The sequence below is a fragment of the Triturus cristatus genome, chromosome 2_1 (genome assembly GCF_964204655.1).
Source record: "Triturus cristatus chromosome 2_1, aTriCri1.1, whole genome shotgun sequence".
Classification (NCBI taxonomy): Eukaryota; Metazoa; Chordata; class Amphibia; order Caudata; family Salamandridae; genus Triturus; species Triturus cristatus.
In genome coordinates, this window is record NC_140581.1 from 443,300,332 (window position 1) to 443,325,643 (window position 25,312).

Here is a 25,312-nt window from a genome sequence, read left to right on the forward strand (position 1 = left end):
GACACTGCTACTGGCATACAAAAGTCAATCATACCATACATCCATACTACTCAATCATACTGTGAGACACTTGAGACAAATATTCAATGACAGTTTGGAATGACGATTTTTTGAAAAGAGGGGGGGGCTATCGAAGACTTGTTTACAGCCTAATGGTAGTAGTTTGAAAGTGATTGAGTTGTTAACTGTACGATTAGCCCACAGCGAAGAGGTCTACGCGTTTCGAATCCCTCGAGTTGTGGGGATTCTCATCAGGACCAGATGCTCACTAAAGGGAGAACAGAAAAGCTAAATTAGACCAAATGACCCTTAAACACTAAAATTTCCTCAACGCAGACCTTGTGCTCGAATCTTACCTCGCAGCCAATGCCAACCAAGGGAAGACTTGCGAATATTGAATATAGACCTTTTCAAAAGAACCTTTATAAAGACAGAAAGAGGGAGAGTGGATTTAATATAGATGTCGCCTAAAGCGCTGGTAGATGCGGTAGCGGTGTTAGTCCATTAATGAAATGCGTCTTACTTGTCAGCCTGACGATGTCGTGTATCTTTCTGCTGGCGTGGGTTGAGGTTCCTCCGGACAAAGTCCCGGCTATTAAAAATGATGATTAATGTTTCGGAACGAGTTTAATTGTCGTCTGAAAGAAATGAACCACAAAGGAATGGAGTGGTTGCGTTTCTCTAGCCTACAAGGGAAATGCGGGATAGCTCAAATGTAGCTCGTTCAAATGTTGTCTTACCTTCCGATGTAGTTTGCAAAAGTTTTACAGGGAACCCGTAGTCCGTGCTTGTGACGCCAATGCAGGTGTTGTTCAAAGTGCATCAGGAAGGAATCTCCTTTTACACTTCCTGTCTTCGTGCACGGGCGGAATCTGGGATTTGTAGTTTCTTTACGCTGGGAAGCTGATTGGAGTAAAGGAGGACTGCTAGAATTAGGCGATGATCTCGATGTCGATGTGGAGGCTCATGGGATTTGTAGTTAGACACCGTGGTGTATTCAACTTTATTGACAAAAACACCATGTCACGCAACTTCGCGGTCCAATAGATATGCATGTAAAATGCAAAAATGAAACGTGGGTGTGGTATGATGAAGCTGTGAAGCGAGCATCATAAATGAAGTTATTTGGCAAGACATTCAATAAACAGGAAATGTTCTAACAGGAAAGGATTCATAGGTTGAAAATTTCTGACATTTCATTCAATCCCTCAACTGATGTATTGAATTTAATTATCAACATCGCTTCTCTTTTCAACAGTTTGGCATCCAGATCTCCTCCTCTGCTGTCTTGTGTAACTTTCGAAATCACAGTCCATTTAACATCTGTTTCTGCATGGTTGTTAAGACGCCAATGGTTAACCAAAGGAGCGTTTTGCACATTTTTTCGTATTCTTGATTTGTGCTGTTGGATTCTGAACCTTATTTCCTGATTTGTTTTTCCAATATAAAGTTTGTCGCATGGACATAATATCCCATATACTACAAATTTTGTTTTGCAGTTTGAAAAGGAATCATGTTTCCAATGAATGTCCTGATGGATGAAATGGTTGCCTGCCAACGTAGATTCACAGCACACACATGTACCACATTTGTGGTGGCCTTGAATAGGAGGAAGATTTAGAAAGCTTCTCAAATTCGGGACCTTTGTTTTTGGGAGAGCAGCTCTCACAATCTGATTGGCTATGCTTCTATCTTTTCTAAAAGCAAATAGTGGGGGTTCTTTGAGGGAAGGATCCAAATTTTTAACCAGGTGCCAGTTTTGGGAGATGATCTTTTTAAGCCAATTGGACGTGGGTGTAAAGGTGGACACACAGACAATCCTGTCCATTTTGGATTTGTCTCTCCTTTCAAAGAGAACTTCCCGTGGGGTCCACCATGCACGTTTCATGGATCTCTTCAAAAGTTTTTTAGGATATCCTCTTTCTAAGAGGTTAGTCTTTAGTTTTTCTGCATGAAGGAGAAATTCATCCTTGAATGTGCAATTCCGACGGATTCTTAAAAATTGTCCATAGGGCAAATTGTCCCTCAGGCTGCGTGGGTGATTGCTGGAATAGAGTAACGCTTTATTTCTGTCGGTTTTTTTCTTGTACAGTGTGGATACAAGGTGTCCCTCACTTGGGTAGACTTCAACATCCAAAAATGGTATTTTGACTTTGGAAAAACTCAGGCTGAACTTAATATCCGGTGTTCTATTGTTCAGCCAATTTACAAAGTCTCGCAGTTGGTCTTCTTCTCCAGTCCAAGTTAAAAACACATCGTCGATGTACCTTACCCAATGTCCGATGTAAGTTGAGAATGGATTATTGTTATACACAAAATGTTCCTCGTATTTTGACTTGTAGAGGATGGCCAGCTCAGGGGCGAAAGGACACCCCATCGCGACCCCTTTGATTTGTAAGAAGAACTCATCCTTAAAACAAAAATAGTTATTTTTTAACGCAAAGGTAGCTAGCTCCAGGATGAATTGTGTCGGGACCTTTTCAGGCTTAGGTCTACTGTTTAGAAATGTCTCCAAAACTGCCAGCCCTTCGTCTTGAGGAATTTCCGTATACAACGAGGTGACATCTAGGGTGGCTAAGAGATGTGTGTTTTCTTGAAACTCCATTGTGCTCAATTTGATCAGGAAGTCCGTGGTGTCTTTAATAAACGATTTGACCTCTTGCATAAAGGGTTTAAGGAAGAAATCGACGAATTTTGAAATTGATTCAGTCAAAGACTCACAACCCGAGACTATGGGACGACCCGGGGAGTTGTTTTCGTTTTTATGTACTTTGGGAAGTACGTAAAAAATAGGTATACGAGGGTTTTTGTTTTTAAGAAATTCATATTCTTTCTTGCCTAAAAAGCCTTCATCAAATCCTTTCTGGAGAATATTGAATAGTTTGCCTTGCAATTCAGCCGTTGGATCTTTATTTAGCTTTCTGTAGCAAGTATCATTTGATAGTTGTCTCATCACTTCTGCCGTTGTCTCATCAAATCTACAACAGAACTTTCAACAACCGTCTTTTTTAGGACGAGGCCAGCGGAAACCTCGCGGCAGATCCAGATTTTCCAATCAACCATGGGAAATGTCCACGAGACGTCAGAACTACAAAAACTGAGGATTCTAACTGTCACAGATCGGCAAAAATCACGGGAACCGAAGATGACGTCCATCTTCAATCTCTCAGATAAAATTCTGGCATATGATGAATGCAGTGTACTAGAAATGGGTCTTTCTTTCGTACCATCCAAAGCAACCAACTTTGTCAAACTTAAGGCTGAATTCATTGAATTCTGCCGCAAGATACGCCTGATCACCTTCTTCCTGGACAATCCATTGAAGGACAACACAGAGACGACAGGTTTAAGGAAAAAATCCTGCTTTTGCCCACCAACAGCGAAAACACCTAAGGAGGTAATACTATTTGAAAAGGTAGTACTGTCTGCCATCACGGAAGCTGAAAAACACAAAAAGAGATCTGTCAAATTCAACATGACGAAAGCTCAAAAAGAAGCTTTGACTGATCTAAAAAATGACACATCTATAATAATTAAACAAGCGGATAAGGGCGGGTCTATTGTCATCTGGGCCACTGAACGCTACACGGCAGAAGTGATGAGACAACTATCAAATGATACTTGCTACAGAAAGCTAAATAAAGATCCAACGGCTGAATTGCAAGGCAAACTATTCAATATTCTCCAGAAAGGATTTGATGAAGGCTTTTTAGGCAAGAAAGAATATGAATTTCTTAAAAACAAAAACCCTCGTATACCTATTTTTTACGTACTTCCCAAAGTACATAAAAACGAAAACAACCCCCCGGGTCGTCCCATAGTCTCGGGTTGTGAGTCTTTGACTGAATCAATTTCAAAATTCGTCGATTTCTTCCTTAAACCCTTTATGCAAGAGGTCAAATCGTTTATTAAAGACACCACGGACTTCCTGATCAAATTGAGCACAATGGAGTTTCAAGAAAACACACATCTCTTAGCCACCCTAGATGTCACCTCGTTGTATACGGAAATTCCTCAAGACGAAGGGCTGGCAGTTTTGGAGACATTTCTAAACAGTAGACCTAAGCCTGAAAAGGTCCCGACACAATTCATCCTGGAGCTAGCTACCTTTGCGTTAAAAAATAACTATTTTTGTTTTAAGGATGAGTTCTTCTTACAAATCAAAGGGGTCGCGATGGGGTGTCCTTTCGCCCCTGAGCTGGCCATCCTCTACATGTCAAAATACGAGGAACATTTTGTGTATAACAATAATCCATTCTCAACTTACATCGGACATTGGGTAAGGTACATCGACGATGTGTTTTTAACTTGGACTGGAGAAGAAGACCAACTGCGAGACTTTGTAAATTGGCTGAACAATAGAACACCGGATATTAAGTTCAGCCTGAGTTTTTCCAAAGTCAAAATACCATTTTTGGATGTTGAAGTCTACCCAAGTGAGGGACACCTTGTATCCACACTGTACAAGAAAAAAGCCGACAGAAATAAAGCGTTACTCTATTCCAGCAATCACCCACGCAGCCTGAGGGACAATTTGCCCTATGGACAATTTTTAAGAATCCGTCGGAATTGCACATTCAAGGATGAATTTCTCCTTCATGCAGAAAAACTAAAGACTAACCTCTTAGAAAGAGGATATCCTAAAAAACTTTTGAAGAGATCCATGAAACGTGCATGGTGGACCCCACGGGAGGTTCTCTTTGAAAGGAGAGACAAATCCAAAATGGACAGGATTGTCTGTGTGTCCACCTTTACACCCACGTCCAATTGGCTTAAAAAGATCATCTCCCAAAACTGGCACCTGGTTAAAAATTTGGATCCTTCCCTCAAAGAACCCCCACTATTTGCTTTTAGAAAAGATAGAAGCATAGCCAATCAGATTGTGAGAGCTGCTCTCCCAAAAACAAAGGTCCCGAATTTGAGAAGCTTTCTAAATCTTCCTCCTATTCAAGGCCACCACAAATGTGGTACATGTGTGTGCTGTGAATCTACGTTGGAAGGCAACCATTTCATCCATCAGGACATTCATTGGAAACATGATTCCTTTTCAAACTGCAAAACAAAATTTGTAGTATATGGGATATTATGTCCATGCGACAAACTTTATATTGGAAAAACAAATCAGGAAATAAGGTTCAGAATCCAACAGCACAAATCAAGAATACGAAAAAATGTGCAAAACGCTCCTTTGGTTAACCATTGGCGTCTTAACAACCATGCAGAAACAGATGTTAAATGGACTGTGATTTCGAAAGTTACACAAGACAGCAGAGGAGGAGATCTGGATGCCAAACTGTTGAAAAGAGAAGCGATGTTGATAATTAAATTCAATACATCAGTTGAGGGATTGAATGAAATGTCAGAGATTTTCAACCTATGAATCCGTTCCTGTTAGAACATTTCCTGTTTATTGAATGTCTTGCCAAATAACTTCATTTATGATGCTCGCTTCACAGCTTCATCATACCACACCCACGTTTCATTTTTGCATTTTACATGCATATCTATTGGACCGCGAAGTTGCGTGACATGGTGTTTTTGTCAATAAAGTTGAATACACCACGGTGTCTAACTACAAATCCCATGAGCCTCCACATCGACATCGCGATCATCGCCTAATTCTAGCAGTCCTCCTTTACTCCAATCAGCTTCCCAGCGTAAAGAAACTACAAATCCCAGAGTCCGCCCGTGCACGAAGACAGGAAGTGTAAAAGGAGATTCCTTCCTGATGCACTTTGAACAACACCTGCATTGGCGTCACAAGCACGGACTACGGGTTCCCTGTAACACTTTTGCAAACTACATCGGAAGGTAAGACAACATTTGAACGAGCTACATTTGAGCTATCCCGCATTTCCCTTGTAGGCTAGAGAAACGCAACCACTCCATTCCTTTGTGGTTCATTTCTTTCAGACGACAATTAAACTCGTTCCGAAACATTAATCATCATTTTTAATAGCCGGGACTTTGTCCGGAGGAACCTCAACCCACGCCAGCAGAAAGATACACGACATCGTCAGGCTGACAAGTAAGACGCATTTCATTAATGGACTAACACCGCTACCGCATCTACCAGCGCTTTAGGCGACATCTATATTAAATCCACTCTCCCTCTTTCTGTCTTTATAAAGGTTCTTTTGAAAAGGTCTATATTCAATATTCGCAAGTCTTCCCTTGGTTGGCATTGGCTGCGAGGTAAGATTCGAGCACAAGGTCTGCGTTGAGGAAACTTTAGTGTTTAAGGGTCATTTGGTCTAATTTAGCTTTTCTGTTCTCCCTTTAGTGAGCATCTGGTCCTGATGAGAATCCCCACAACTCGAGGGATTCGAAACGCGTAGACCTCTTCGCTGTGGGCTAATCGTACAATTAACAACTCAATCACTTTCAAACTACTACCATTAGGCTGTAAACAAGTCTTCGATAGCCCCCCCCTCTTTTCAAAAAATCGTCATTCCAAACTGTCATTGAATATTTGTCTCAAGTGTCTCACAGTATGATTGAGTAGTATGGATGTATGGTATGATTGACTTTTGTATGCCAGTAGCAGTGTCGTGTGTATTTGTGTAGGCAATGTAAATATTAATGTTGTATTGTTTTTTCTACTATTTTTGCTAATTTGTTCTGTATAAATAAAACCGTGCTTAAAAATGAGTTAATGAAGCACTGAACCCAAAAAATTGTTGATTAAAATCAAACGGAAAAAGTGGTTTATAGTGGTACTGTTTTGTTCAGTCCATGATCCGAAGTATCTTCTTCATATCTAGTGCAGCATTGGCAGTACTTTCGTTGTGTTAACTTGCTTGATCAGAGCACCGGTAAATCATGCGAGCTGTTCGGATTCGATAGTTGCTCCCTTTGTTTTCAGTGTGTGTGCATCCTGAGGTCCAGGTCTTGGCTAGGCCTTTTCTTCTTCACCTTTCCTGGCTGGCCAGACTGCCTCAAAACCTACCAAAGACAGGCAGCTGCCTTATGTATCCACAGAAGAGCTGAGTGTCTCATTCTGTTTTTTCCAGACTCGCCTGTGGTGCTGGCAATAGAGCTGAGGTCTTAGTCTGCCATGGCACCTCCCACGTGGTCCTCCAGGCAGCAGCAGTCAAGCAGCCCACTAGACCTAGGCCCCTGTTGCCATTATAAGTTATAGGACTTCGGGCCGTCTTTGTCTAAGGTTCTCTCTTTCATCTCTGGATAAGCACTCTTGGCAATGGTGGGGGTACTTTGAAAGAGCTAGAAAATGCAAAATTACAAGGGGAGAGGAGTTGGCCTAACGGCTAGGGCGCTCGACCTCGAATCTGGGGAACCGGGTTCGAGTCTCGGCAATGACACTGAACATCCTGTGATTCTGGGCAAATCACTTAATCTCCCTGTGCCTGACAAAAAAGAATGTGTACTCATGTAACGCAACTGGTGCTATGTAAAGCGCTCTGATACCCGATACCTTCGGTTCAAGTTCGCGCTATATAAAACTCTGTTAAAAAAAGATATAGAGTGACTGGCGGAGGAACTGGTGCAAGCCATGTCTTGCTGTTGGCTATTCGACATGATCTGTTTTTGAAGATGTTAAGGTAGAATTAGATACTCTGCCTTCTCCACCTTTCTCATTTCTCACACCATTCTCCTTCTTATTCTTATATCGGGTGGTATTCTGGAAATTCTGCAGTTAACTTTATGGTGAGATCAAGGATCCAAAGTGTCAAAGCAGGCTCACTTGAAACGGCTTGGGGTTGTGTAGCTCGAGTATCTTGTATCCAGCTGAATCCTTTACTAAAACAGATTTGGGAAAAATAACTCTATCTGGAACAAAGCACTGTCAGGTAAATGTAGAAACTTCACACCCATCACACCCTTCTGAAGAAAAAATGTGAAGCAAAAAAATTCGTTTTGCTAAAACAGCTTTAAGTGAAAGCTGACCCCTTATCTGCCTAATCTGCCAACAAACACAAGTCACTTTAAGTATATCAGAATCTTTTGATGATGTGCTTAATACTACCTTTAAAAGAATGATTTTCTAATGGTAATTCGCCTATAAGTGAATTTGAAAAAATTGATTTACTAATAGTAAATTGCCTATAAGTGAAAGTGAAACATTATTGAAATCTGCTTAATTTGATCATGCAGACCTTAGGCTAACAGAGAAAAGTTTATGCTAATCGATAATTCTTGACAATAGTTGTGAGCCGAAAGCTTTGGTTAAGAAGAGATGTTGTGACCAAAGACCTGGGATCTGACAATGAGCCGTAAATGTTCGCTCGATGTGGATGGTGGTCATTCCTAGGATCTTACAGATGAGAGAAGATCATAAACTGTCAAATACCTGCAACTTCTCAAAGGAACCCAGACCTGAGTCAGCCATGAGTTGCTATCAGAATCAAATATGCTTCCAGTTTCTCAGCCTGGACTGCTATTTTAGATATCAGTGGGAGAGGACCCCAGTCCCCGCTCTTATTAGAGACACTGTACTTTGACACTGTGTAGGAAATCGAGATTGTTATGTGCTTAAACCGGAAGTACACTGTGCCCTTTGTGACCTTGTCCTGGATTAGTATGGTATTGATATATGCGAAAATGTCAGACATTTGGAAGGAATTGGGATGGGGATCTGTTTTTCTAATGACCTCCTCCTGTATTTCATGATGGGGTGACCTCCTTGACATGCCCCCCTTCAAAAAGGTGGGAGAAACGCACTTCATAATGTCGAAAACAAGAAACCCTAGAACATTGCAAACAGTTTTTCAAGCTTCGTTTTCAACGTTTACGATGTAATCTTTTTTTAAACTTGTAAATGATTTGTACTTTGTAATTTATGTATGTGGTCTGTTGCAATCACCTTGTTTATTTTATTTTATTTAATGCGTTTTTATATAGCGCGGACTTTACCCGAAGGTGTCAGAGCGCTTCACAATAATAGCAGTAATGATAAATAAGGAGAAAAATTACATGTTACAAAATCAAACGTTACGTTACATGAGGCAATAGTGACAATTGTGCAAGTATCAGGAGCAAACAAAATACAAGAGGTAGCAAACGATATGTTACAAAAGGAAAAAGTGACGTGTGCAGGTTACAAGAGCATACAAAGTACACAGAGGTAAAAAATTGCAATAAATGGCAGACACTCAAAACACTAAAACAAAAGTTACGTTACATGAGGCAGTGGTGGCCGTTGTGCATGTATCAAAAGCAAACAAAACACAAGAGGTAGCAAACGATACCTTAAAATAATGATTTGTGACAGGAGAAGATGGGGCAATGGGCTTGCTGCCTACATTGGTGCATAAGACCTGCATAGGTCAACTCAAGATACATTTGGGAGAAGATAGGATATGTTTGTGACATTGCATGTTTTAGTTTATACTTAACCTAGTTTTGAAAATTTGTTTTATTGAGATTTATCCTACTAGTTGTGCAGTGGCACCCTGTAGGCTTAGATTATCATTTTCACGTTTTGTTCATGTTTGCAAAAAATATGACTACTTTGTTTTAAAGGAATCTACTGGAGGCGACATCCAATCACCGCTGACACCAGAAAGCATCAATGGTACAGACGATGAAAGAACTACCCCAGAAGTGACACAAAACTCCGAACCAAGGGCTGAACCTACCCAGAATGCACTGCCATTCTCCCATAGGTACAAGTTAAATTCAGACGTCTTGATTAAAGCATCTTTATTGTCGACTTGAACAGTTGTGTATTTTCTGGTAGCGTCTTATAGCTGAAAGAATGTTCATCTCTGAAAATAATTTACCTTTACTTCGGGTACCAAATTAATAATGTAACTATTTGGACAGCCTTAGCATTCATCAATCAACAGGATGCATGCACGACTATCTCTGAAAAGCTCTCAAAGCACCCATTTTCACCCCACCATCACCTCTCCCTTCTGCAGCTCTGTCACTGCCCTTGCTTTAGTTTACCTCAACTTCGTTCATTCTTCTTTGCACTGGAACCTCCTGATCTAGATCATTTATCTTAGCCCTCTTGACTGCCCTTCTGGGTTATCCATGGCAAAGCCCCTCTCCATGTAGAGTCCTCGCTATACAAGTAACGTGCACAGGCCTACAGTACTTGAGTTTGGTACTTGAGTTATAATAAAGCGTTCTTATTTTTATATACATTGTAGCAGTAAATGAACTACTTCGAAGCGTATTGGCATTTTCTTTTGGTACACTGCAAATGAATGGAGTTGGCCCTATGATCCTCAGCGACCTGGTGACTCCTTATAAGGCCCCCAGATCCCTTCGGTCTGAGTATGAGCGACTGGCCAACATCCCCAAATACAGAAAGACACGGACTGGAGGCCGACGCTTCTCCGTGAAGGCATCTGCCGGGTGGAACTCCCTCCCCCGCACCCTTAGACTGGAGCCCAGTTATCTGATCTTCAGAAAAAAACTGAAAACGCTTTTATTCCCAAAATAAAGTCCCTTCTCTTTCTTCCCCTCTCCTCTGGATAATACAATCAATATAGCGCGGGGATGCCTTCGGGTCACCAGGCGCTCTACAAATCGTTAAATAAATAAATAAATAAATAAATATATTAGATTGCTGTTTGCTTCATTTTGTTGGGGCCAAGCACAAATGGGGTCTTTTCGATCTTGGTGCTCAGTGCCATGGCCCTGGTTACCTCGGCAGTGGACCTTCTAGCCGCCGTCTGTAATGATGGGAGCTGTGGCAGCTCATCTGCTTAAAGTACCTCCTCAGCAGACATTATCTTTAGAGAAAACTAACTCCCAATGTGGAACCTTGTTTTCTTTAAACATAAAACACAAATGAACCTGGTGCAGGAAAACTCCCTATGTTTGCCAGCTGTTTTACACTTTCCCTGGGGCTGTCGTGCAATCCATGGCGAACAGTGTCGGGAAAACCCATGATGGATACCTTGGATTAAATATGCAGGGGTGTGACTATCTCTGTGACCTTATGGACCAATGGCAGATTACTGCTAAATTATGGTTTACTGTTGCAGGAGCCAACTGGGGCTCTGCTTACACACTGCGGCTGCCCGTGGCTCACGCAGAGGTCCACTCAAGAGGGCCCCCTATAGTGCCATCTGGGCACTAACCCACCCCCATCCTAGTTATGGGGACTCAGGGAGGAGTCCCCCCAGACAGGCCTGTTGTGCGCTAGGCGCGTCACTTCCTGCGCCCTGAGGATAAGGGGGGTATATAGGCCTCCCCAGCCATTTTGGCATCCTCTGTGTCGTGCTGGTCACGCTGTCTTGGGATTCCCTCTCTTGTTCCCCCCCCGGACACGATGTCAGCTGGCTGGCTCGTGGTCGTGTTCCGTCTGATCTCGTTGTATTGCGGTGAGTTTTGTGCGCCTCGGTGGCATGATGGAAAGTACGAGCTGAAGTTGTGCGGTTGGTTATTGTCGACTTTAAGAGCTTTTGTTCTGCTCCCTGTAGATTTCTCTGGTGCGAGATCGTCTAGAAAGCAACATTTTGGGTGTAGCGTTGGCTTTCCCAGGGAGTGTACTGAAGGGGAACAATTGAAAGCGAATCGGTGGCCCGCAGTCTGTCGGGTGCGCATGCTCCCATCGTGGTTCAGGGCACGAAGCGGTCACGGGTTGGATAGAGGCCGATGGGCAGGGAAAAGAGCTGTTGTGCCAGGCAGCCTAGTCAATAGTAATCAGCGCCCCTGCCTGGGGTTGCGGGGCCGGGCCGGTGTCCCTTCGTCGACTTTGAAGAATGTAGGACTAGATCGGGATCTCTGCAAATGCTCGGCGACTGAAGTAGTCTATGGCTGTTGGTGACAAATTGTGACCGGGGTCCCTCCAGTATGGGTCTTCGCTGATATGAAACGGATTTCCAAATAAGTTTATTGAATGCCCAGCAGGTGGCAGACATGTTAAAGATGATTCATGTTGTCTGACGACGGCTGAGATATGTGTATTCACGGCCCCCGCCACGTTGTAGGGTGGTCGGCCTGCTGGCATGGCTGTACCTCAGTGGGAGGACGGACTACCTTCCTCTACCTTGAAGGGGTACATTGGTGAAGTTATCTTGTTGGGAGGGGATTGTAGACAACGGAGATTTGGCATCACTGGGGCATTTGCGGGCCATCGGCCCAGACTGTGATGCGCCGGGGAGATGTTGCTCAGGTCGGGTCACTGGAGCACTATCAGAGGTATTAAGTGGGTCTGTGTGAGAGGACCTCGGACCATACCATGCCCGCGACCCTTTCCCGCTCCTACCTGTGGGCCGTACCCGGGGAGACCGGCCTCGAACGATCCCGTGGACAGCAAACACCATTGTGGAGGCTGGCCCCACCCCATAAACCACAGTCCCCTACAGGTCCTGGCGCCGACAGGAATGACCCGGAAGGGGGAGGGACTAAACCCGGATGTGCTTCTTCACTACAGGAGATAAGAAGCATCGCAACTGACGACGGACGCACTGGTGCCGGAGAGAGGAGAAAGAGAGAGGAAGCAGCGACGGTGGAACAGGAGGAAGACCGAAGAGGAGAAGAAGAAGAAGAACAGCGTGACGAGGAGAAGTACCGGAGGAGGACGGAACCGGAGCAGAGAAAAGCCAGAGCGACGGGGCGGAGTCCAGAAGCAGAGGACGCCGACGAGGCCCCGGACGAAGCGTGGTACGAGGAGCGGGGGACCCCACAGGAGGAGGCTGGAGAGCGGCCGCAACCAAGAAGTGTTGCGGCGGGGCCAGTGAGTGGCTAACACCACGGGATAACGGGAGCGGGAAGCGGGTGGTAGACAAGGGGAGGGGTTGCCTACGGGGTCACCGAGTGTTGCTTTACTTTTGGTGGTGGTACAATGGTGCTATCCAGAGCGTCCTGCTTTTCTTTTCTATTGTCCCCCTTGCCTTCACCGTTACAGAGGGACACCCCCCCCCCCCCCCCCACCCCCCCCCAAGGGCCCTCGACATCCTTGATCGGGCCCTTTCCGACTCCCTACCCCGCTTAGACTTGGGGACTGTATCTGGAGAAACGTCCATACCCTGAGGGACACGGGTGCGGTGACGGGTCTGTCATTTCCTTTCATACAGACAGGACATATCCCTGACGGTCTCTCGTTTTCTTTCCTTGTCCCTCTTATGAGCCTCCCTGGGGAATCCACTTCGGCAAACACCGAGTCGGCGACCAGAGGAAGAGACCGCCACGAACCAGAAGAAGAGGACGAGATCGTGAAAGCAAGCCAAGAACCCCGGGACTCTGATCCAACCCCATATCCCCCAACTAAGACGAATAAAAACCTACCCACTGGCTCACTACATTCGGCCTCCGCGTCTGTATATCCGGCCTGCCCTCCCACAGTCTGTTATGCAAATGCAATGTGAGCCTCCGGCTTCGCTCATTTGCTTGTTTATCATTGTCCGCTTGACACGCTTGCGTTGCTGGTAATTGTAATCTTGGTGGGGGGGACAACTGGGCAACTTGTGTGCATATGCGGGGTCGAGGCTTTCCATTGAAATTTAAGGCAGCGGTACGCCGGGTGCTTTCAGCCGGGGCAGCTAAAGGTGCCTCGTCCAGGAAAATAATGACATCGCATAGATTAGCGGCACACGCACTATTCATTGTCCATCATTGAGTTGTTTGTTGGAGCAAAGGTCGAACATGGTTGAGCGCCTCCAATTGAGGCTCCTATCTCGGGACGCTTCTTGCCGGTCCCAGTATGCGGGTAGGTAGTCTTCAGCACAATGCACCCACAGTGTGGTCATACTCACATCACTGCGGGGGCACTGGAGGACGATAACGATCACGCTTTGCGGGTTATGTCCCCCTCCCTGGACGGGGCAGAGGGTGCTGCGGACCGGGAGGCGCGGTGTCCCTACTCGTGTGTGGTTATGCACTCGCAGACACACTTATGACAAACATTCACTGAAACTGGTCAAACACATTATTTGTGCTTTATGGTTGATCAGGGCCATCTTGTCGGTTGGGCGACTCGAGCAGGCGAAGGCTCATTACACTTATTTGTGTGTCTCTGGCCTTACAGCTGTGTGGAGCCAGCCTCTTTTAGAGGTGTGCCCAGGTGGAAATTGTGTACTTCGTAATGTTTGCATGACCAATGCGGTTGGTGGTATCTCCTAGCGGATCAACTGAAGGTGTACTGCAGCTAAACAGTAAACTGGAGATCTAGGATTCCGACACTTTTGGGGGTTTGAAGCATCCAGGGTCAGAGATGGACAGTAGGTACTGTGCAACTGTGATCCGACGGCAGTTAAGCAAGCGGGGTGCGCTGCGTAAGTTGTCACTGCACGAAAAGGTGAGGTGCCTCCGATAGTGGGCACAAGACATATATTGTTCAAACCAGATTTGACACCATTAAGGTGTCCACCAGTGTTTATCAAGCAAAGGGGTTTGTGCAAGTGTCTGGTCAACGGGGCAAAGTAAGTGCACCCCAGAACCAAGGGAGGTGAAATGTTCCTGCAGTTAAGCTCAAATGCCCCGCACGGTTAGCTATATTAGCCCCACTGGGTGGGCACGCTGTCAGCCAACATAGTGTGCTGCCATCCCAGGAATGGGTAAACAAGGGTCAAGCACAAAAGGCTACTGTGTAATAGAGCATTTGGCACGTCCAGTGTTCAACAAAAATTCAACAGAGCAGGTAATTTTCCACTGCTGGGGCTGCTCAGGGTGAGCAGTGTGACCCCCCCCCCCCCCCGCCCCCCTATTCGGAATATTCTAGGATGGGAGTAAAGTAGGACTTAGTCAATCCTTAATGTTAGGCACCATATTGCAGACAGTGCACACTGTAATAAATCAGAAGAGTCTCTAAGCTGGTATGCCTAGGGGGTTTCACCACAGAGGGAGCTGAGCTGTCGAAATCCCCATGAGGAATAAGGGATGCATGGCAAGGGCAGGAGGGCCCCCTTGCTCAGTGTCACATACTTCTAGTTATGAACATTCCTATGCATCATGATTAGAAAGCAAATGGACTGTGAAAATGTTAAGTATAATCCTTCTCGCCCTAATAGCCAAAGTAGGCAGGCGGGTGTGGGCGCGGTCACCTAAACAAGTGGGCTGCTGTTCTTCAGATGGGGGACACAGTTGTTCAGGACACCGGTGCTCGAAGGACAGCAGCTAGGTGAGATCAGCAAATAGATGGGGCAGTGTGAACCATGGTGCCTGAAATCGCCCCACCCAGAGTTGGCACAGGGCTGAGCCATGTGAGGCAGTGGAACTTCCCCGCATGAGGGTGAAGAGTTCTTGGCACAAGTTCACAGGCCAAAAGGGCCTTTGGTTTTATCAGACACTAGCTGATCCAGGCTAACGTTAAGGGCTATTGGGATATTGATGGGGTCATCTATCACCAATAGGGATGGTTCTCTTTCTTCTAGATTTGCAGGAGGCTCTAGAGAGGAGAGGTTGCAGGTAAGGCCATAGCTGTTTGGTGGGGGGCTCTGGCGGCGACGGAGGCCGCCTCCAGAGCTGTGGCGGGGTTACAGGGTGATCTGGAAGCAAATGGGTACAGAAGGGTACCTCTGCAGGGCACAATAGGGGTGCCAGAGCCAAATCCCAGGAGCCTCATGGGAGGTTCCTGGAAAACCGCATTGGCGTCCCATTAGTCCTTCGGGCGGTTGTGGGCCTGAACAACCGGGGGCTTGCCTTGCCAAGCTCCGCCCTGAAAAGGGGCGTGAGTAATAAGGGACAAATGTGTCACGTGATCTGGAAAGAGGATCATACCATAAGTTGTAGCACAGATTGGGTTCTTCCCAGTGCTGCTTGGCTCATCAGGCGGGCAGACAGCGTAGTTTGTTCCAGCTGCTTGCCCTTGGATCGCCCGTAAGATAACCCACCATATTGCATACTGTTGTATGGAATAAACCTGCCGCAATATTTACCCAAAACAGTGTCTTGTGCATTTATTTATTTAGCATGCATGCATTGTGTTGTGGGTGGGGAATGTTGCCAGTGTGTTTTTCCCTCATCTAAACGGGGGAAGGAACCATGCGTTTGGCAGGCAGGTAGATCACTGCTTTGTAGTGTTCCTCCTGCACTGTCAAAACCTGAATGAGACCCAGTGTGTTTTTAGTGACATTTCATTAATACTATCTGACTGATTTGCTATGTTACTATTGAGATTTTTGTATCAGATTAATGTGCTATTGGTATTCAGGCTGCCCGATTGACATCGTCACAAGTACACAGAAGTATTTTAGAGGACATCTGTTTTGGAGGAATTGACACACCCAAAAAATCTTGTTCCAATGTGATCACGTTACAGTATCCTCATAACGGGTGTGTGATAGTCGCATAATATCTTTTGCATAATTAAGCAAAAATTACGAAAAATAACGAAAAATTGCAACAAAAAAAATGGAAATCTGTCACTTGATACTATATCTTGGTATAATGTCTGTTGGAATAAAGATTTTACCTCAAGGTGCTCAAAACACAAGTGCCATAAACAACAGCCGTGAACCTTGCTTGTTTATAAGTGCCAGCAACACGAATGGTGTGATTCTGAAAATTTTGCATAACAAGTGTTACACAAAATGTCAGAAATTAAGCAAAATACACCAGTGTAACAAAAAGTTTGCAGTGGCCCTAGCCTACATGCGGAGGGTTGAAATTGTGTGAAGAATTGCACTATGTTTTTTCATGATCAACACTTTTTTTATTGAACATTTAATCATAAGTTAAATCGTCATTTAGCTAAATATGTTCAATTGACATGGGTTCTAGGACATGCACCTGAACACTATAAGGTTTTACAACATAGGAGTATTGAATTAAAATGAATGCTTCAACTCATCACCCAACCAGAGCAACTCTTCCTTCTCCATAACGGTCCACCTCCCCCTCAATCAGTGTGATATATACCAATCAACTTAACAGGTGGCTCAATACACTGTATCACTTCCTTATGTATTTTATGTTATCTAGGCTTGTAAGCGCACGGATCGCTTCCAGAGGAGTATCTCGGCGCTGATCCAGCAGTCTCAGAAAAGACAGATGTTACTTCAAAGAGTCTACAGCAGTTTTTTTAACTTTTCAAAATTCAGGCAAAAGCAAAAATGAAGAAGTAGCCTGTTGCAATGAAAGGGTGTTCGATATGAAAGCGAACGACCCCTGTATCAGGTCGTACTTATGCACAATAGGGTCAGCAGTGCCTTGTCCGCAGACCTCATGTTTCTGCCCAGAAAGATACCATGAGAGCCTCATGTATCAATGATATTCGCGTTAGTCTGTTGCAAGCCTTGTTTCATGTCTGGTGGGGTAAGGCTCAGCACCCTCATGCAGTTATGGAGGAAGAGCTCCTTGAATTCTTAGGAAATATACATCAAAAACACTATCCAAAATAGTTTAAAAAAACAAGCTCTATAATCTTTGTCTCCATTCTCCAGCTGTATAGTTATAAAGATTCCCTTTGAACCTGTACTACATGATCATTTTAACTCTAGTGGAGTTCCCTTATATCAGGCATCCAATTTCACACCAATCAACCCAATTTCACTCACAATTGGAACCACTCAACTCAAGATATGGAAGTACTTATAATCAAACTTTAATACATCAATTATAAACATCACAAAAATAAATCACAGCATAAAAAATTCATAATAAAAAACACATCAAAAAGTAACAATGTTCCCAAATGGGCCATTAAAACACATAAAAAAATTAATAGCTAATACAGTGAATGTATGATTTCTAAAAGAAGTCAACACATGGAAAGGAAATAAAAAGGCAGCTAAAATATGTCTTAAAAGCGTTAATTTGAAACTTATGTAGAAAGGACTTAGCAGAGAACAACTTTCCTTGATTTCTGTGGCTCCTGTCAAATTTAACAAGGCCCCCTGCGTCGACGCGTTTCGGTGGTTGTAAACGGAAAAGGCCACCTTCTTCAGGACTAACAATAATTTTCCTTCCTCAAATTCAATTAATAAACCGAACACAAAACATAATAAAAATTTATTAAGACAACATTTTTTACTCAAATAATATATATAGCCAGCAATTTGTACCTCTTATAATATATTGACACAATAAACCATCTAGAGATTTTATATGCCTAGGTACATCATTATATAGCTTTTTACACATTTTAAACATTTACTTTTCTTCTGACATGTTCATAATTTTTTTTTAAAAACTATAACCCGTATATATAAGTTCTTGCACATCATTTGTAAGGGTTCCATCAGAAAACCACAAACCGTACATCCATTCAAGAATTGCATACATCCACCACAAATCACTCACAGTGGTCTATATATACTAGTCCACCTACAGTATATTTTATAGAGCTCCCATATATATGTGGAGACATCTATATCATTGAAAAGTCTTTAATAATCAATAGTTAAAGACATGCACGACAGTTGGAAAATAAACGTCCTATGTAAATGTTATTACAAGATGTCAATAGCACATAGTGTCCCATTACCTTCGATTATATAGCAATTTTTATTGAGGGCAGAGACTTATTTCTTCAATGGTAGATGTATCGGTTGGCAGTTATCCCTGTATAGATAGCAGACAAGAGTTCCCAGAATATTTAAAAAAGTTTTCAAAAGGGGCATCATATTTTCTATTGATGCTAAGCCGGGTATTAAATTCTCACCTCAAACTCGATATGTTGCGGCTTTAACTCAGAACTTCACATCAGCGTGGGCATTGTAGATCTCTAAATAGGGAGGTACCGGACAATATCTCGGTGTATCTATAAGGATAAGTCAGATATTTATATATGTATATCTCTAGTCTTGATTAAATTCATGTAATTCTAGTCTACTAGAGAACTTGCCTAATGTCTATATTTATATTCCCTGTAACTGACCTTGTAGTAACTATGAAGTCTTTTATTAAAAAAAAGGGAGTGGAACCTTGAATATATGGAACAGTACATTTCTTAAATTGTCCTCCTTGCACCCGGAGTGCTCTTGGGTAGGCTTAAGGAAGACAAATGGGGATAACTAAATCTGTATCCACTATTGTCAAAAAATAATTCAAATTCAGATTATTAAAAGTATTATAACAAAATAGTAAAATACATGGTGTTTAATCACGTACTTCTGAGTCACAGGGAGTAGTTTTCAACTTAAATAATCTATAGTGCAGTGATGTAATCTTTAACCGCGATCGGCAAAGTGCATCTATTTTAAGCCCCAGCTCTAGTTGGAACCGCATTAATGAAAGCGTTAGGCATCCCACCGTGATGGAAATTAGACCGGGCTCCTAATATGGTTCAATTTAAGCCTCCAGCATAAGTAAAATCAAAACTAAACCGAAGGCTTAACTGGTCCATAGTGCATTGGTGTAATCTTAAATAACAATAGGCAAAATGAATCTGTTTGAAGTCCCAACCCTCGTTGAAACCGCATTAGTAAAAACGTCAGCTCTCCCAACTTGATAGAGCACCAAGTGTTATTCGGTTTAAGCCCCAACCTAAATAAAGTTAGAGCTGAAACGGAGGCTATGATATTATTAGGTACAGCCCTACAAAGGTGGGCAAAGTAACGCTCAATCATAAAGTCTAAATCATTCTCCAGCAACAAATCATTTAGCTTGTGGCATGATGACGTGGTTGATTACTTTGCACACACACAGTGCTTACAAGATCTGTTTACCCTTGAGGGAGTGCACATTGTGTTTTTTTTTTATGAGTCTACAAATATGTTTTCAGTAAGCATCGTCCAGAGATGAGCATTTCCTTTTTTGATGCTAAATCATGTGGTTTATATGGTAAGCAAAAGTTTTTTTGAAAAAATTGCAATGGTACATTGTTGCCTCGTGCTGCTTGCTCAACTTTACTGCACCAACCCTAACATCAGCAGCCCAACAAATGCCCTTGCAAGGACCTCTGATGGCTACTTCTGACCACAGATTACTTATCTTGTGAATCACTCCAGGCAGCAGACTAGATCTGAAAACTCTTACAGTACCTTCTGCTTGTCGACCGCTAGAACCGTTGACCTCTGTTGCAACTCCGTCCTGCCCCAAAACATGAAGTTGCATAAAGGTGCCACCATGGTGCACTGACGTCAGTTTCTCCTTCTCCATGCTTGAAGATACATAATTGGACCGCCATTGCTACTGATTTAGTTTTTCACCAACATTCTTTTTTTTTTTAAATAAATTTATTTATTAACATTTTCTTTAATACATTACAAAGACATTGAGTAATAGCAGCACACAGTGGCACCCTCAGCGACAAATCGACATCATACAAAAAAAAAAGTGGCGGGTGATCTAGTAACTGTTCTAGAGTCTTACACATTTTTTCGGAGCCTCTTTCAGCTGCATAACCCACAAGTCCATCGCTAGAGATCACTGTGAATCAGAGAGCGACAATCCATAGTGTGTCAACCATGGCTTCCATATTTTCCAGAACTTTTTGGGGCAACCCCGTGCTTTGTATGTCGTCTTTTCCCCTAGCATATACATGTCCATACTTTTTTCCCACTCCGTCAGTGACGGAGTCACCACAGCGCCCCATGCCTTGGCCAAGTCACGTTTCGCAACCACCAATCCCAACTGAAGTAAGTTAACTTTGGTTTAGGGAGATCAATGTCAGTGGATATCCCCAATCAATCAAAGACATTTATATAGCGCACTACTTACCCGTAGGGTCTCAAGGCGCTGGGGGGGAGGGGGGTGCCGCTACTGCTCGAACAGCCAGGTTTTCAGCTTCTTCCTGAAGGAGAGGTGGTCTTGGGTCAGGCGCAGGTCGGTCGGGAGGGAGTTCCAGGTCTTGGCGGCCAGGTAGGAGAAGGACCTTCCTCCTGTAGTCGCTCTTCGGATGCGGGGGACGGCGGCGAGGGCGTGGTTGGCTGATCGGAGGTGGCGTTTGGGAGCGTAGAAGTTGATTCGGTTGTTGAGGTAGCTCGGGCCTTGGTCGTGTAGGGCTTTGTGTGCGTGGGTGAGGAGGCGGAAGGTGATTCTTTTGTTGACGGGGAGCCAATGCAGGTCTCTCAGATGTCCGGAGATGTGGCTGGTTCGTGGGATGTCGAGGATGAGTCTGGCTGAGGCGTTCTGGATCCGCTGGAGTCTCTTCTGGAGCTTGGCGGTGGTACCGGCGTAGAGGGCGTTGCCGTAGTCCAGTCGACTAGTGACGAGGGCCTGGGTGACGGTCTTCCTGGTCTCGGTGGGGATCCACCAGAAGATCTTCCGTAGCATGCGTAGGATGTTGAAGCACGCCGAGGAGACGTTGTTGACTTGCCTGGTCATGGAGAGGGAGGAGTCCAGGATGAAGCCCAGGTTGCGTGCGTGGTCTGTCGGTTCGGGTGCGGTGCCCAGGGCGGGAGGCCACCAGGAGTCGTCCCAGGCGGAGGGTGAAGAGCCCAGGATGAGGACCTCCGTCTTGTCTGAGTTCATTTTCAAGCGGCTGGTTGTCATCCACTCGGCTACCTCTTTCATCCCTTCGTGCAGGTTGGCTCTGGCGGCGGCGGGGTCGTTGGTCAGGGAGAGGATCAGCTGGGTGTCGTCGGCGTAGGAGATTATGCTGAGGTTGTGTTGGCGTGCGATGGCCGCGAGGGGGCTCATGTAGACGTTGAAGAGGGTGGGGCTCAGCGAGGATCCTTGAGGGACGCCGCAGATGACTTCGGTGGCCTCTGACTTGTACGGTGGTAGGCGAACTCTCTGCGTTCTTCCGTCGAGGAAGGAGATGATCCATTCCAGAGCCTTCTCCTGGATTCCGACGTTGCTGAGGCGCTGTACTAGGGTGCGGTGGCAGACAGTGTCGAATGCCGCGGAGAGGTCTAGGAGGATGAGGGCCGCTGTTTCTCCGTTGTCCATCAGGGCTCGGATGTCATCGGTGGCGGCGATGAGGGCGGTCTCGGTGCTGTGGTTGGCTCGGAAGCCAGACTGTGTGGGGTCGAGGGATCCATTCGTCTCAAGGAAGGCGGCCAGCTGCTTGTTGACGGTCTTCTCGATGACTTTGGCTGGAAACGGGAGGAGCGAGATGGGGCGGTAATTCTTGAGTTCGGTGGGGTCCGCTGTGGGTTTCTTGAGTAGAGCGCTGAGTTCGGCGTGCTTCCAGCTCTCAGGGAAGGTGGCGGTGTCGAAGGATGTGTTGATGATGTCTCGCAGGTGGGGTGCGATGACAGCGTCTGCCTTGTTGAAGACGTGATGAGGGCAGGGGTCGGTCGGGGATCCGGAGTGGATGGAGTTCATCGTGATGATGGTGTCTTCGGTGTTGATCGGAGTCCAGGCGTGGAGGGTGGTGGTGGGGGGTGGTTGTTCGGTCGTGGTGTGCGTTGGTTGGTTGTTGAAGCTGTTGTGTATGTCCGCGATCTTGTTGTGGAAGTATGAGGCGAGGGAGTTGCAGAGGTCTTGCGATGGGGTGATGTCGTTGTTTCCTGCGCTGGGGTTGGATAGCTCTTTCACGATGTTGAAGTGTTCCTTGCAGTTGTGTGCGTTGTAGTCCAGCCGGTCCTTGAATGCAGTTTTCTTGGCGGCGCGGATCAGCTGGTGGTGCTTCCGGGTGGCAAGCTTGAAGGTGGTCATGTTGTCCGGTGTTGGTTCCCTTCTCCAGACTTTCTCGAGGGCTCGGCAGTTCTTCTTGGAGCTCTTGAGTTCGTCGGTGAACCATGGGGCTTTCTTGCTGCCGGGTCTGCTGGGCGGGGTCCTCAGCGGGGCGAGCTCGTCCGCGCAGTTGCTGATCCACTTCGTGAGGTTGTCGGCGGCCTGGCTGGGGTTCGCTGAGCTGGCAGGAGGGTGCTGGCTCAGGGAGGTGGCGAGCTGGTCGGCTGTGATCTTGTTCCAGCTTCTGCGGGCAGCCTGTTGCTGGTGGTGGTGGGTCGTCGTTCTTTTGAAGGTGAAGTGGACGCAGCTGTGGTCCGTCCATTGAAGCTCTGTGGCGTGGCTGAAGTCGATGTCTGTGCTGGATGAGAAGACTGCGTCGAGTGTGTGTCCGGCGAGGTGGGTGGGGGTGGACACCAGCTGCTTGAGTCCAAGATTGGCGAGGTTGTCGAGCAGGGTGCTGGTGTTGCGGTCGTTGTTGTTCTCCAGGTGGAAGTTGAGGTCCCCCAGGAGGATGTAGTCAGCGGAGGGGAGGGCATGCGGGCTGACGAAGTCGGCGATGTCCTCGCTGAATTGGGTGCGTGGTCCTGGAGGTCGGTAGATCAGGGTGCCTCTGAGGGTGGTCTTCGGGTCGGTGTGGATCTGGAAATGCAGGTGTTCGGCGGTGGTCAGGGTGTTGTCGGTGCTGGTCGAGAGACGGATGGTGTTCCTGTGGATGATGGCGATGCCTCCTCCCATCTGGTTGGCGGTGCGATCCTTCCGGGTGATCTTGTAGCCCTCTGGGATGGCGATGGCGATGTCGGGAGCTGAAGAGGCGTTCATCCAGGTCTCCGTGAGGAAGGCAACGTCAGGGGCTGTGGTGTCTAGGAGGTTCCAGAGTTCGATGGCGTGTCTGTGGACGGAGCGGGTGTTGAGCAGGATGCACTTGAGGTGGGTGCTGCTGGTGTTCGACTTGGCGGGTGCTGGTGCGAGGCAGGTCCGGATGCAGGTGAACTTGCAGGTGAGGCAGCTGAAGGGTCCGTGGGTGCGTCTCGGGGTGGCTTGGTGGCATCCCGGGGTTCGGCCGGTGTTGAGTGCGCTGAGGTTGGCGGCGGTGTACGTCAGGCGGGTCAGTCGGGGTCCTCGTGGGCCCGGGGTCCTGGCGCTGGGCGCGGTCCAGACGCGGACGGGCGCAGACGGGCTTACCTTTGGCGCACCTTCGGCGCACAACCGGCACGCCCGCTGCGCGTGACCGCTGCGCGTTCGCACGGTCGCCATATATGGCGAAGTGCGCAGGTGGGCGGAGCAGCTGGGAGGCGGGAGCGGGGAGGGTACAGAAAGAAAAAGGGGCGGGGTCAGCGGTGGTGGCGGGGAGCGGGGAGGGATGAGACGGGGCGGCTGAAAGTTCAGGCAAAACAGGCAGAAATGGGGGGACAAAAGTACAAGATAACAACAAAATCTAATCACAAACACAATACAGGCAGTGGCACAGGGCAAGAAGCGAGCACAGACCACGCCGCTCGAAGTCAGGGGGCGTGGTCACGCGGCGGAGCCGGGGCAGCGAAGCAGAGGCTGGGGGGCACACGCAGCAGCTGGTGGCCGTGCGGCGCGGGGGTGTCCTAGAACTAGGTCACACTCACCTGCGTCGCACGGTCGCCATATATGGCCAAGTGCGCGGGTGGGCGGAGCAGCTGGGAGGCGGGAGCGGGGAGGGTACAGAAAGAAAAAGGGGCGGGGTCAGCGGTGGTGGCGGGAAGCGGGGAGCGGGGAGGGATGAGACGGGGCGGCTGAAAGTTCAGGCAAAACAGGCAGAAATGGGGGGACAAAAGTACAAGATAACAACAAAATCTAATCACAAACACAATACAGGCAGAGGCAGTGGCACAGGGCAAGAAGCGAGCACAGACCACGCCGCTCGAAGTCAGGGGGCGTGGTCACGCGGCGGAGCCGGGGCAGCGAAGCAGAGGCTGGGGGGCACACGCAGCAGCTGGTGGCCGTGCGGCGCGGGGGTGTCCTAGAACTAGGTCACACTCACCTGCGTCGCACGGTCGCCATATATGGCCAAGTGCGCGGGTGGGCGGAGCAGCTGGGAGGCGGGAGCGGGGAGGGTACAGAAAGAAAAAGGGGCGGGGTCGGCGGTGGTGGCGGGAAGCGGGGAGCGGGGAGGGATGAGACGGGGCGGCTGAAAGTTCAGGCAAAACAGGCAGAAATGGGGGGACAAAAGTACAAGATAACAACAAAATCTAATCACAAACACAATACAGGCAGAGGCAGTGGCACAGGGCAAGAAGCGAGCACAGACCACGCCGCTCGAAGTCAGGGGGCGTGGTCACGCGGCGGAGCCGGGGCAGCGAAGCAGAGGCTGGGGGGCACACGCAGCAGCTGGTGGCCGTGCGGCGCGGGGGTGTCCTAGAACTAGGTCACACTCACCTGCGTCGCACGGTCGCCATATATGGCCAAGTGCGCGGGTGGGCGGAGCAGCTGGGAGGCGGGAGCGGGGAGGGTACAGAAAGAAAAGGGGCGGGGTCAGCGGTGGTGGCGGGAAGCGGGGAGCGGGGAGGGATGAGACGGGGCGGCTGAAAGTTCAGGCAAAACAGGCAGAAATGGGGGACAAAAGTACAAGATAACAACAAAATCTAATCACAAACACAATACAAGCAGAGGCAGTGGCACAGGGCAAGAAGCGAGCACAGACCACGCCGCTCGAAGTCAGGGGGCGTGGTCACGCGGCGGAGCCGGGGCAGCGAAGCAGAGGCTGGGGGGCACACGCAGCAGCTGGTGGCCGTGCGGCGCGGGGGTGTCCTAGAACTAGGTCACACTCACCTGCGTCGCACGGTCGCCATATATGGCCAAGTGCGCGGGTGGGCGGAGCAGCTGGGAGGCGGGAGCGGGGAGGGTACAGAAAGAAAAA

The 25,312-nt window shown here is 47.0% G+C and overlaps 1 protein-coding gene across 3 annotated transcripts in view; it reads left to right on the forward strand.

The window, feature by feature from the left end:
* Positions 1–25,312, forward strand: part of HOMER1 (homer scaffold protein 1) — a 966,005-nt gene that overhangs the window by 465,961 nt on the left and 474,732 nt on the right. For all 3 annotated transcript variants that reach the window (XM_085632251.1, XM_085632250.1, XM_085632249.1), the window contains exon 4: positions 9,484–9,626. In XM_085632251.1, coding sequence (XP_085488377.1) covers positions 9,484–9,626 — 143 coding nt within the window. The remainder of the gene's footprint in view (positions 1–9,483; positions 9,627–25,312) is intronic.